The following is a 13,987-nucleotide window of genomic DNA, read 5'->3' on the forward strand; positions in this document are numbered from 1 at the left end:
AGTAGTGCTATAGAATAAATAGCAGCTGAGCATAACCATCACCTGAAATAGATGATATACAGGCAGGAAAAATGCTGAAGCATAGAGGTCATAAAATCCTAACATGCAAACTGAGATCAATAGAAATAGATAGAGCGGTAAAGAGAGAACAGTGGACAAAGGTGTAAGTGAAAACACGGACACTGTTAGTAATTTCTAACTCTAATCTACCTGTCCCTGGGTTGTCACTGGTATAAATGTGCACACAGTTTCATTTATTGTCAATATATCATGTGTAACATTTTCTATTATATTGCATAAACTATGTCCCCATTATGGCTGCACTGCATCTCAGTAACGAATTCACTACTTTAGCATTCCTGCTTGGGTTTCACATTGATGTTTGTCAGCTACATGAGTCTCCCTTCATTCACTTTGTCATCAGTGAAAATTAACTTTCCTGTGTGCTACTCTTATCACTTTTAGACAAACAGAAACTGTGTTTGGTGACTCACTAAAAGGAAAGGAACATTCCTTCTTACTGTAAGGTGATATTAGTGACAATAAATCCTCCCATGACCTCAGTTAGCTGTCATTTGCTAAGCAATTCCCATATGACTGAAGAGCTGTGATGTAGCCTATGGTTATCTAAAATAAGCTTAGAAAAGTTTGTATGAAAATGATCACTGTTTTTTAGGTCTTCTCTTGTGTGTGTGAAAGCTGTTGGGGATTTATTCCATATTTTTCAGAATACTATTTAAGCTAAAAAAACAAGGTTTCATAAAAAAAAAGTGGTAGGCTTTCAAAAATTCTGAAAACTCACAGCTTTCATTGAGGTAATTGAAAACTTTGGGACACCAAACTTTACAAAAATATGAGAACTGTGTTTGAGTTGTAGCACTAAGGTGCTGCAGAAACTTAGTTATTGCCCAGCTACTGGAGCAATTCCTGACAGAAGCAGTCTGTGCCAGAAGATCCTGTTCTGTTATACACTTCAGCTGGTGTTGTAGATTGTATTTAAACCAGTGGTGGTTTAAAAATTATTCAGACTGTCCAAAAGAAGTGATTCACAGAGTCACAGTCATTCTTAGTGCACTGGAGCTGCAAAGACCCTGTCAGATGGGATGTGACTGAGAGGTATTGGACACTCCCAGAGTGCTGTCAGGACACATTAACAAACCCATTTTTGTATTTCTGTCATCATATCAAGATATCTTTGGCTCGCTCTCTTTGGAAAGATCTAGCGTTTCAAAATCCTGGGTCTGGAAAATGCTCATGACTTTCAAATTTTTGACAGCTACCTTTTAAGAGCAGTTAGGATTCGTTCCCTAAATATTTTTCAGATATCAAGACACATTTTGTGGAAAGTTACTGTAGAAATACAATGGCTTTGACTTCTGAGAAGCAGTGCTATCAAGGTAAATGACAACAGCTAGCTGTTTGCTTCCATAAATTAGCCAAACTAGTGGGCAGGGGGTTAAAACCAAACAAATTTTCAAAGATTTTGGTTTAGTCCATAATGTGAGGAAATTGTGTATTAGTTATAAAAGGCAAAACTTCATCTCTGTTGTCCTTGTGTTCCAGAGGAGGCACTGGGGAGAAACAGCTTATTGTTGTCCATCCACTGTGTAACAGCCTATACATTGCAAGGAGGCAACAAAGGCTTGGAGCATTTCTCTAAGAGAGGTCAGTCTGCTCAGCACCCTCTGCCCCATGACTAAGCTGGGAAACTACTCCAAAACTATTCAGAACATTAAAAGTGGTTTTGAAATAAAGAGGATGAGTAAGTGAAGACAGAATAGGAAGTTATTTGTACCACTCATGCTTTTGGCTGAAGTGAATACAAGAGGACTGATAGATATTAGTGGAAAGTAGGTGATAGGACCTACTCTGCTTGAGTAATTTTAAGTAATTAATTTGTTTGTAAATATTAGACGTTCAATTTTTTTTTTCTAGTTTAGTTCAGCATTATCCCTGATATATGTTGAATTCACAGTCTAAAAACTCAAAGGAAAGTTTTGCGGTGTCTCAACTCTTGGTCAAGCAGCCTGTGTACTTTTATTAAATTCAGATTTAAAAGACAACTATTTGCAGAAGCCAGACTAGTTCTTTCATCTATTTGGGTAATAATTTTGGAGGGTAATAATTGGAGAAGGTGTTAATTTGTAGACATTCCCCATTATCTCCAACTGTGCAAAAGCATCTGGTTTAATAAGGCTTCTATATAATATGAGAATTTACAGAATAATAATATCAGTATTGCTTTAGCATAATTCACTTGTTTAGTTCAGAGTTAGTACAGAGGAGTATGGAGTTACTGCAGATAATGTGAGTCAAGCCACCCCTCATAGTGTTCTGTAGCAAGCACTGGTACAGCAATTCAAACTGCAGATGTACCACACTGTACTGCAGTGCCTCTCAGCCTGAAATGTTCACTGATGAATTCAGTGTCCAAAGGAGTGCAGCAATAGACAGTGAGAGTGTATTAGCAGAGGTGAAAAGTTGCATGTCCCCTTCTCTTTATTTGTTTACCAAAAATTCAAAACTGTTGATCCCAGAGAAGAAACGTAGCTGTTTAGCATGAGCATTCAGTTGCCTCGTGTTGCTGTTGAACCCCAAATACTTTAAGAACACTTCAGAAGCAGTGGTTTCTCCTTTTGTTTACCTCACACCAGTCCTGCTTAGTAAGAGCTTGATCTGATCCAAGCTCTCTGTCTCCATCACAGCATTCCAAGCCTCAGCTCTTAATGGATATGCTCGTTAATGTATATGCTAAAGGAAGCATATGGCTTTGCAAATCAGGGAAGATTTTATTTAGTAATAGAGTTTTATTTAGATTGCTCATTAATTCTTTAAATCAGCTTTTGGTTACAAGTATTTGCTTAAGTTTATGCAACATAAACTGCATACAACTACAACTCAAATTATTTCTTATGAATAATGTATTTGAACAAATATAGGCCTTTAATGTGTTTGCAGATCATTTGTAGTCAGCTCATAATTTTTATGTCTGAGCTCATTTTTTCAAGTTATTTACTCGTTTCGGTTAGAAGTGGGATTTTATATGTCTCCAAGTGTTTACTATGTAATTTTCAAGGTGTGTGATTTACTGCTTGAGGTGCTTTTTTCCATCTCCTTGAAAATCTCTGGGAGTCCACCTGCCTAATAGCATCCTGAAACATTTATTGTGTTTGAGTTTACTGTGCAGGTAATGGAAAGAGAAGCATAAACTGATGAAAAACATTTCTCTGCTTCTTGTGCAAATATTGAATTCATGCAATGGTTGTGCTATCATCTAATAAACTCTTTTGCATTCCTCCTATATGAAAATGTATGTGTCCAAATATTCATAGCTAAATAGAATCATCGTACGCATGGATTAGCATAATTCAGATTAAAGCAGTAGAATAAACCTTGAGAAATATTTCAGGAGGAAATAATTTTGTTACCAAGTCATGTTTTCTGAAACAGAAATGTTTCTTTCAGATCAGTTTCTGAGCACCTGCTGGAAGTGCTGCTGTTTCTGGACCCCAGTGTCCTGGTGTAGCCCTGCTCAGCCTCCCACTGGCCCTTCAGAGCTGGCATGGATTCAGGTACTTCTCATTTCTTTTAACTGATCCATTCCAAATCGTGGTAGCTTAAGTTTCTGCTCACCACTCAACCCCTTGCTGGTCATTCAGTCACCCAGAGACTCCAGTCACACTTGTGCTTTGAAAGGGACAGCTCAGGGATGACAAGCCCATGAAAATGAAATGGCTTTTTTCTGTGTCATTGTTTTCCTGGGTGATAGGATTTCCACAGCAGCTCTGTGGCCAAAGGGCTGCTTGTCCTCCCTGAGAGGGAGATTTGCCATCCCTGCAGCCCTTTCCTAGCAGGAGAGCCCCTGGCTGTGCCCACGTGAGGCTCACCCTCTTGAAGACTTCAGACATTTCCAGATGTTGCAGCAAACTGCTCAAGCCTCTCAGAGCTGGCAGTGTAAGGGAAGAGGGAACAGCATGCTCTGGCTGGGAAGTGACACTTACACCTGGTGTGTGTGTGTGTGCAGATGGTGCTGGGACAGAGGCATTTCTACATTTGTCCATTTGAGTCCACGAGTGCCAGGCAAATACCTTAGAGCAGGAGCAGCAATGAGCAGAGCATGTGCTTTGTCCCAAAGGGAGGACAACTTGCAGTGAGAGCACTTTAGCAGAAAGAGCAATCATGGCATAACAGGCAGTCAGGGATTGCTGAACACAGGCACACTGTCTGAGGCCAAGGACAGCCACTTGAGCTCCTGGTTATGAGCCTTGGGCTTTGTTTGGGGTCAGGTCTGGCCTGTGCACTAACAAGTGCAGCACAGTCTTTCTGCTAGCCCTGATAAGCACCTGTGCCACACTCCACATAAGATATGAAATCAGAAGCTATACAGGCCTTCAGATCTTTCACAGTCTTCTAAAAATCTACTTACACAAAAATGTCCTTTGTCATTTTTTATCTGTGCTCTGTTTAGTACTTTTATGACTGTGCTGATATATTCTGCTGTGATTTTTCCAGTGCAATTTTCCTCCCTGGTAGAGAGTTAAGACAGTTCCTAACATGACTAGCTAAAAAAAAAAAAAAAAAAAGAAAAGAAAAAACAATGGTGTTTGGAAGGATGCTGTCTATTAATATGCCTTGTAATTAGTATGCCTTGTAATTAGTGTGTCCTGGATCTGTGTCCAAGAGGCAGAATTCCATAACCATTCAAATAACCTCTTTGACTGGTGAGAGTTTCCTGTCAAGGCAAGGGATGGGGGGAAACCAAATGCTGGGGGGTTTCCCATTCTATTCCTTAGCCACTCAGGTCTCTCAGAAAAAATGACTCACGGATCAGTTTCCTCAGATCAGTGACCATTGTCCTCTGCCAGGAGACTTAGTTGCCAGGACAACTGTTGCCAAGACATGCTGGTTTTCCTAGGGAACAATTTCAGCGTGTTATTTCTGTACAGCAAATCATCTCCCATGTCTATTGTTATACCCACGTGAGAAGCCATCAGAGTTCTAGCTCCTTGTGGAAACTGGGAAATGGTATGAAGGGAAAACAAGTCCAGTTACCAAAGGGGAATTTGTAGTCCTAGAGGGATCTGCTCAGACTTTATGGTCTGTCAGACTGTACATGTGCTCTGCAAACAGAGGTCCCAAAGCCCAGAGCTGGGAGCCTCTTCAAGCCATGAGATCAAAATGAATTCCCAAGTTTACAATACTTTAAAAAAATATTTCGTTGGAAATGGGATAAGGTCCTCGGGGATATTCTGCACTGTAATAAATAGCTATATAGGCTCTTATGATTGAGTACAGTGGCTGTGATCAGCCATTGCATGTGCTGGAAGCAACAGGTTCCACCACCTCACCCACCCTGGGAAATGTTTTTTGGAATGATTAACATGTCCTCAAAAGACAATTCTGTTCCCTTTGAAACTGCTTGTGAGTTTTATATCACCTGAAAGATTGTCTTAGCTTCACTTTTTTAGTGGTATAATGTTAATGGCATATACACAGCAATAAAGAATCTTCCTTGTTACAGATGCTTTTAAAGTTTATCATTCAAAACTTTACCACTCCTGTACTAGTTTCCAATTTTTTTTGCATCAAATTCTTTTTGTTCAAGAGGAAAATGGTTTTGATTATTCTATTATATTAGATGAAATTCAACTGAATGGCTGTAAGCTAGTTAAATGGATAAACTCCCCTCTTGAGAAATACAAGGAAATTTAACACTATTCTTGTCCACCAGAGGTCACTTACAGGCCACTTTATTTATTGGTGGCTGTGCTTCCACCTGCCTAGTTAGCCTCTGTTGTTTCCCCTATGGAGTACTTTTGGATCAGCTGTTGAAATGCAGGTCCTGAAGACCCTGCTAATGACTTTGAATCTTTTCTAGAATCGTTAATTTCAAGAAGCAGAAAGGAAAACTCCTGCTGAAATAATAAAAATCATTAAGAACTATAGGGACTTTATTGATCCCATAACCTCGGTGGGTAATCTCAGTATCTACACCATGCTTCACAAGTTTTGCTGTGCACATTAAAGGATCTTGAGTGTGAGCCGACTCTACCCTCTATTACTAAATCTACAGGGGATTCTTATCTGGATTCTTATCTGCTCAGTCTTAACAAAGCCTTTCTCAATGTGCCCTTAAGCTGAGAAGCAAAATGTGTTTACAGCTTCTGATAGTTAAACTGTATGTGGATGTCAGCTCTTGCATGCTAGTGGAGGCTTCCGCTTCATAAATTTTTGCTGCAAAATGATGGAAACCTCTGAGAAATCTTTATGTGACAGATCAGTTGTCAAATGTGAACAACTCATCCAACTTCGGTAAAAGCTGCCATTCTGCATCTTTTGTTGCAGCTAGAGGGAAGAGCTGGAAATCAGAGATGGTGTTTCATGAGCCCTTAAGCATCAAGACAGCCTCATCATGGCCTGTGTTTGAAGAAGTCTCAACAGAAAAGAACACCCTTCCCCTTACATCTCATTTACAGTAGATGAAGGAGAAGCAAAGGAAAAGAGAGAGAATATTCCTGTTCGTCCAAGTTGAATGAAGGACAGAAATTCCCCAACAGTGTATAGACCCCTTTAGCCCAATAATTAGATAACGTGCTCTGAGCTTTGTATGAATGGCATTTATTTTTGTTTTGCTACTGTTTGATGGCAAGACTTAACCACTTCTTGCCCAGAGCAATATAGTGCTGAACAGTTCAGCATCGTATACCTACATCAGCATCAACATATTTTTGTATGATTCAGTTGAGTAAATACCAAGGTGTAAACTCAGGTTTTATTATGGAGCACAGTAATTTATCTTTTTATGTGGGTGTAGTGGAGCAGACAAAAACCTGCAATATTCTGTCTCTCTAGCTCCCTAATTCTTTTGATACGGGGGTAAGATCATAGATATTCTCAAGTATAAAGATATGAATATGCAAAGATTTTACACTGTGCTTAGTTTTCTGGTTGCACTAAGCAATGCATTCTTTGCAGGAGTCAGCCAGAGAAAGCTGGGTGAAAAGTGGCCTGGTGCTGGATAAAACCTTTTATGGAGTGAGTGATGTCCCATACAGATACATTACAAATGTATAAGGTAAAATCCTTTAAAGCTCCATGAAGTCAAAGAGAGAAGTTGTTTGACTTTATAGTCAAACTTCTACAATGTAAGTAAAGTAGAAGAGCTGACTGGAAAAAGAACAGCATCTTGATGTTATTTATCTTCATTCAGAATCTCATGCTTTTAAAGCTTGCATCTCTTTTACCTCAGATGACAGGAAATTCAGTCAGCAAACTTTACAAAGAGGAGGAGTAGCTCAGTACAGGTGTTCTTAATAGTCAGTGTTCTGAGTGAGGAATCCTGTGTGAAACTTTGAATCTCAAACATAGCTTCCTCTGAATTAAGCAGGTTGTTTGGATTTTTTGGTCTAGCCTGCTTCAGAACTGTCTCACTTTCTTAACAGCTTCTGTAAAGACTATGCTCAGCCTTGCAAACGGTGTAATTCCCGTGGCATTATTCCTAGTGAGTCCTACTACAGAAATTCCCTACTCTCTCACAAGCAGTTGATGCTTTTACCTTGCTCTTAATATACCAAGCAGTCACAGGACACTCAAAGATTTTATCATGAATGAGGGCTGACTATTTCTATAAGATAGAAAACAAAACAGAAAGCAAGTGTTCATGTGCACAGTCCCTTTGGGGGGCTGACAAGTCAAAAGAAATAGACAGAGAGCTTCAGCTCTGCTCCATCCTTCTTATTGTGCAGAAGCACAGATGCACGGTAGGATGCACAGGCAAGGGATAAATCTCTACTAATTCAGAAGAAAATGATCCTGCACGGGACAGCTTCCATTTTGTATTTTTCTAAGAGCTCAAATTACGCTCCCTGTATGAGCACCTATTAAGAATCGTGCTTCATAATGCTTGCTCTGAGTTTTTTCTGAAACAGGGTTATTCCTAGAGTTTTGTTCTTCAAAAGTCTTTAAACCTGTCTGTAATTGTCTCAATGAAAAGTCTGAAACACTTTGTGAACTCCTGGTTTCAGAATAAAAGCACTCTGATGGTCTGACATCAAAGTGAATCAGTGAGGTAGCTGTGCATTTCTATCCAGTGCTTTAGCCATATATTCTTTTGCAAGTGTCTAGAAGCTGTCACCCTGTTATGTTGTGATGAAAATAATTGGATATAGTTCCCACTTCTGTTATTCCCATATGATATTGCTGCTGGTGAAGAATACTCAAAACTGATGGCTCCAAAGGAGAGTCTGAAACTTCAAAAGCCAAGTTTTCTCCTGTGCTGAGCTGCTTCCATCTCCAAGGAAATCTGCAGAGTTTCACTATATATTAAAGAATATGCAGACACAAGGCCACTCCACCCAAGGAATGGTATGCAGAAAGAAGGTACATTCAAGGATCTAAATAGTGAGGAACTCTGTATGCAAACTTGGAATCAGAACCAAATAATTCTGGAGGAAGAGAAGGCTGTATAGAGATAAGCAGATAGAAAAAGAAATTACAAACCCAGTGAAGAAAAACATGTAAGAGTTTGTGAATACTAAGATATCTGCCCTTATGATTTATATTTGTCACTTAATGCAGAAATTTACAATAGTCCTGTCAGTTTTGTACATTATATAAACATGCTGGGTTTGACAGAGTTGAGTAAAATTTCTGCTGTGTGGAAGAACTATGTTTCAGCAAGATGGTGTCTTGACCTAATGAGAGCCTAGGGGTGGGGAAATTGCTGACAATCCTGTCTGCTTCATACTTCTGCTTTTGGAGGCAAGCAGCCTCCAGGGAAGTTCAACAGTCGTACAACAAACCAGACATTTTTGTGGGTTACAAGGTTACAAGTTGGGTGCCGTGTGTTGACAGCACATGGATCTCAGGTCTGCTTCCTGGCCAAAACAGCAAAGGTCAGCATGGAAATTTCAGCTTCTTATTAAAAAAATCCAACAGATCTCTAGTTCCAAATCTCTTTTTAATGATGTTGGCTCTACAATGTTTTTATCAAATCATGTCTGATAAGTAGCTGATGTGTTCATTATATTTTTAAAGACACTAAATTTGTCCTAGCTCTTGAATAGGAAAGATACAAGGCAACCTGACAGCCTATAACTTCTCTCTCTGAAGCCACCAGAACAGAGAATAGTAGCCCCAGAAATGGGATCCTGGACAAAACCCCTCCTGACACTGCTGCAGGGATGGAGAACTTTGATTTTTAAAGCGGGAAACATCTAACAGACCTTACTCTTGGTAAGGAAATTTTGTGCAAGCAAAATTGCTGAAACATCTCTTCCTCAGGATTAAATTTTATGCTATTAATTTTGCAGAGCTACTTAGCACACACTGTTCTGGCTCCTGTACTTTCCATGTCCACACAATGGTAGCATGGCCAGCTGGACAGTGCCAACTCTGTCACAGGAAAGGCACTCACTGCAGTTAAGCAAGCCTCAAACAGACTTCCCTCTCCTAGGTTATCAAAAAATGCATCCACTGACTGAATAAAGGGGAAAAACCTTACAGTCAAAACTCGGTGCCTGCAGTTGTGCTGATTCTTTAGTTGTTCATTTGTACTGTAACACAGCCAGCGTCTGCCCAAGGCTAGGCAAAGAGCAAAGGGCTCACTCCTGATTGTCGTATGCAGCCCCTGTAAATAGGGGTGGGAATACTGAGGTAGGCAATCATTAGGATTGTGCAAGATGGAGATAAGGCAGTGAGCAACCTCTTCCCAAAACAGAGCACAAAATAACAGCTTTTAGTAGAAATGTGGAGGATATACCTTTTTCTTTTGGCAGGCTTGTCCTCATGCTAAAAATTCAGCAGGATTCTGTTTCACTTCTTCTCTCCAGCATTCTGTTGTGCTGACTGCCAGGCTTGTAAAAGTGTTGGTAAATAATGAGTTCCTTTGCTGGGTAAGTGTTTGAGTGTACTGAGGCCATGCAGCCTTTGCAGGTTGATGCAGACATGATGGTTAGAAGGGACTTTTGTAGGCTGCCCCCAGCAAGCTGACGAGGGGGACTGTCAGGAGGAGATAATCCCACAGTCTAACAGCATTCTGTCCCTGCCTAGTTGGTGTGTAAACACAGGTTTCCTACTACTTAACTTCCACAGGGCTGTCAGGTTCTCAGCCTTTGGGCTGATGACCAAGAGCTGTGATCTCCAAGACTAGATCTGGAAAAAGGACTTCCTGCTGTCCCTTCCAGGTTCCCTTCTCTGCCATTACCTGAATTGGCTTAAAGCATATTTTAAAGAGAAAAAAATAATTACCTGAGACCTCTGTCTTCAAAAAGGAACTCCCAAACCAGTTACCTTCAAAATATACATTTCTGGGCATCTTTTAAAGCCCAATTCTGATCTCTGCTGAGATTATCTCTGTATAAGTCTTAGGACCTGAAGACTGTGATTAAATCCACACAATAGGATTCTCCACATGGAATTCTCTATCCTTCTATAAATATAAGCATGGATTCCAAAACTGGTTTTTTTCTTTTTCAGCTCCCTAAGATTTATTCAGTTTTTGTGAGAAATTTGGTGCATTTTGCTTTTTTTTTATCTAAACCATTGTTGGAGCTGATTGTCATTGATTGCTTTGGAAAATGATTTAATTGCTAGGAAACCCTGCAACCATTTTGCCAAAGCATAAACAGGCCCTTGGGCTCTTCTAGAATAAAAGGTTAGAGCAGTCATCCTGGAAAACTATGGAGGCAAATAGATTTTAGCTCTTGTCAGGCAAAACCAACAGAGATTTGTGTGAGGTCGAATCTCTGTAGGGAGTGGACTTATCTGAAGGCTTACATTTTGTTTTATTGCACCATTATTTTTAGCTTTCTCTTGTTACCTTCAAGGGAGACACCAGCAATGTCAACTTCCCCAGTGTTGGATAGTTCACATAGTATAGAAAATCAGCAGAAGGAAATCCTTACAGAGCAGTTAGGAACTGTCTGGAGCCCATGAAATTGGATAAGAAATATACACCAGGATTCAAGTTTGTTGTACAAGTTGGCTAAATACCTTCCTTATTTTATTTTAGTGTGTGCCATTTCTCCAGACTTTGATGGGAGCCTAATGGAGGAAGCACAAAGAAGTATATAGAAAAATGGTGCTCCTTAACCTCTGCTTTTTATCCTAATTATAATGTTCTTACAGTAATATTCTGGTGATTATACTCTATATGGTACCTTATCAGATGAAACCTGACAGGGGAAACTGCTCTCTGTGGGAAATATTTTCTGAAGCTCAAAATAAAGAGAAATAATTGAGGTGAGTAGCAGAATTCATGCTGGATTTGATTTTTCTCTTGTTACCCAAATCTTTCTATGAAATGGTGCTTCCCTAGGCTTCTTTTTTTGACTGGTAGAACTGGGAGAAATTAAGACTACTTGACTTTAGTATGTGGCTTATTTACTATAAAAGTTTGCTAGCTCACGTTTGTGGTAGTTTAATTTGGGGTTTTTTTCAGTTAAACACAGAGTGCATGGGGTATGATTGCCTTACATTTGACCCTCATACTGAAAACAAGGGCAATCACTGTGGTGCAGCTTGTCAGAGCTTTACCTTATGATGTTACTATCTGTTACTGCTGTTCTGCTCAGAGAGGGCAGCAAAGGATTGTAGATCTTTTGGAATACAAAAGGAGTTCAGCTCTGAGATGTAATCCTGAGGAGAAATGTATCTTTTTAATATACAGGATCTGAAAGGAGAAATAGGAGAAGCATTCAGATCATTGCTGCTTAAACACACTTCACATTTTGTCCTTTTAGCTGTGGGTGTTTGCAGGTAGTGGAGATTCTAAGAAAAGCACTTAATCACTTTGAGCTTAGCAATTGCAGCAACCCTGATTGCTGTGAAAAGAAGAGTCCCAGCAGAAACACAAGGAGCTGTTGAGGATTCATCCTCAACTGGAATATTGTATGACTCATTTGGCATGAAGATAAATGCTGTAATTTTAGACATACAACGAACAAAACACTGTAATTAATTTGTAGCACAGTGAGATTAATGACTGTTGTGATACGAGGTATTTTCATTAGACCTCAAGACTTTCAGACTCTTATAAGCTTGGTTGTTTCTTTTCAGGTTTCAATATGTACAGATACAATCAGGGGCTGTATGACACGGTTCCTACACTATCCCTTTTGCCTGAAGACAGGAGTGTATTTCCCAGGTAACCCCTCAAAATAGTGTAAATGGAGAAATTTATGAAATGGCTCTGTTTGATTTGTCACAGAACTGTAGATTTAACAATGATTCTTTTTCATCCTTTCAATGCCTGGGCTTTCACTGCTGACAGTAAGAAGTTCAGGTAACACAGAAAAACCTGAAAAGAAAATTTATTCCTGCCTGGAAGTTCAGTGCAGTGGTCCTGCAGTCAGTGTCCTACTAGCCAGAGATGGTCCCAAAGGTGCAAAGGGAGAACAGGTACAGAGCTATGAGCATTTAGCAATACTGTAATTTTGACACTCCTTACCATCCCTTTACTCTTGTTTCATGCCTCCTTCAATCTTTCATTTTGTCTTTTCACTCCTGTCCTTCTCTTCTGCCCCATTAGCCTTTTGTAGGCTCTGCACAATTTCAGGAAGCTGAAGATGCTTTCTGCATTTATTATGCTACTCTAGACACTTGGCTTTTAATAAATAAAAAAATAATATTGTACATTTTCACAGCAGCCCATAAAATAGAGATGTAACGAGATTTTAATCTGATTGCACCATTTGTACTCTGAATCACTTCCTATTATATCCTTCTAAATTATTACTGCCTTTTGTTTCCAGGGGCCAACTCTCAAAACCAGAAATCATGGTTGCTAGAGTTGCCTACTAATCTGATGGTTATAACTTGATTGCTTCATACACTCTATGCCCCAACAGCAGAATTCCCCCAAGGTAGGATTTGTTAGGTAACTTTTTTCATGCACTGCTGCAAACAGCAAATAGACCCACAAATGCTTTCTGTCATGTGATAGAACCAAGTCACCTTCTCTCCTAAGTTGTTAAATCAGTTTCTGTCCAAATTCTTAATAAGTACACATGAAACTGTATATTTTCTTACCATATCCTGTCTGTGTTATCATGTATATACCACCCACCCTGGAATTAGATACTTGCTTTTCAATCACAAAGAAAGTCTCAACATTATCACTTTAGATGAACTATGACATCAAATTTCAGTGCCATATATTGATATTCTGCATAGACATTTTCTGGTCCACATACTCCTCAGTGTGCCCTCTGCAATTCCATGGTTGAAATAAGTAAAGCCAGCAGTATCTTTCAACAAACTGCTTCAGAGAGGAATCCTCAATGTTGCAATTTAGCTCATTTTCCAAATCATATACTGTGATGAGTGATTGGAATACAGCTGAACCAGACTGGCTTTCTGGTTTGAGAGAATGTGTACCTCTGCAACAACATGAGGGCATTTATTTCACTGGATTTTCAGTGCAATAAGTAGGTGTAGTAAAGGCTTTTCCATCAAAGTAATGCATTTCCAAGCAGATGAAGCTTTCTACAGGAATAATTCAATTTTCCTGAGATGTATTTATTTTCCTGAGGGTGGGCAGGGGAAGAGGAAAGGGGAAGGAGTCAGCGTTTGGTGCTCTCTTAAAGCACTAAGAAAACATAGTGGGAGAAAAAATTAGGAAACATTTGAACAATTTTAAGTTAAACTCTAGGTGAAGAATTGACAGGCCTATGAAGTTTTCCTGGAAAAGTTGGACCTTCAGAAATAAAAGGAACTTTAGAACCACAAGGAGAGAGAGGAATAAAAGTAGAATATAAAGTAAGAAAGTAAGAAATAAATTTCTCATGTTTCTATAATGTGATTTTCAACCTTTTAGCATATTCTCCAAAAAATATTTATGTTAGTGACTAGTATTTCTATAGCATCATTTGAGGAAAGGTGTGATTTCCAGAAGCATGAGGAGCAGAAAAATAAACCATCTGTTGTATAGGAGACAAGTTGCCCAGCAGAACTGAAGGAAGAAAGTGTCTGGAATGAGTCACTAGCT

General features: G+C 39.4%; 1 protein-coding gene across 1 annotated transcript in view; it reads left to right on the plus strand.

The window, feature by feature from the left end:
* Window positions 1-13,987, plus strand: part of LOC125329424 (mannose-binding protein-like) — a 31,303-nt gene that overhangs the window by 14,509 nt on the left and 2,807 nt on the right. Inside the window, 6 exon segments of the mRNA XM_048311370.1 lie at window positions 1,564-1,665; window positions 3,466-3,572; window positions 11,168-11,241; window positions 12,058-12,145; window positions 12,272-12,428; window positions 13,677-13,758. Of these exon segments, the coding sequence (XP_048167327.1) occupies window positions 12,091-12,145; window positions 12,272-12,428; window positions 13,677-13,758 (294 nt within the window). The 5' untranslated portion in view covers window positions 1,564-1,665; window positions 3,466-3,572; window positions 11,168-11,241; window positions 12,058-12,090.

The sequence above is a fragment of the Corvus hawaiiensis genome, chromosome 8 (genome assembly GCF_020740725.1).
Source record: "Corvus hawaiiensis isolate bCorHaw1 chromosome 8, bCorHaw1.pri.cur, whole genome shotgun sequence".
In the NCBI taxonomy this organism is placed as follows: domain Eukaryota; kingdom Metazoa; phylum Chordata; class Aves; order Passeriformes; family Corvidae; genus Corvus; species Corvus hawaiiensis.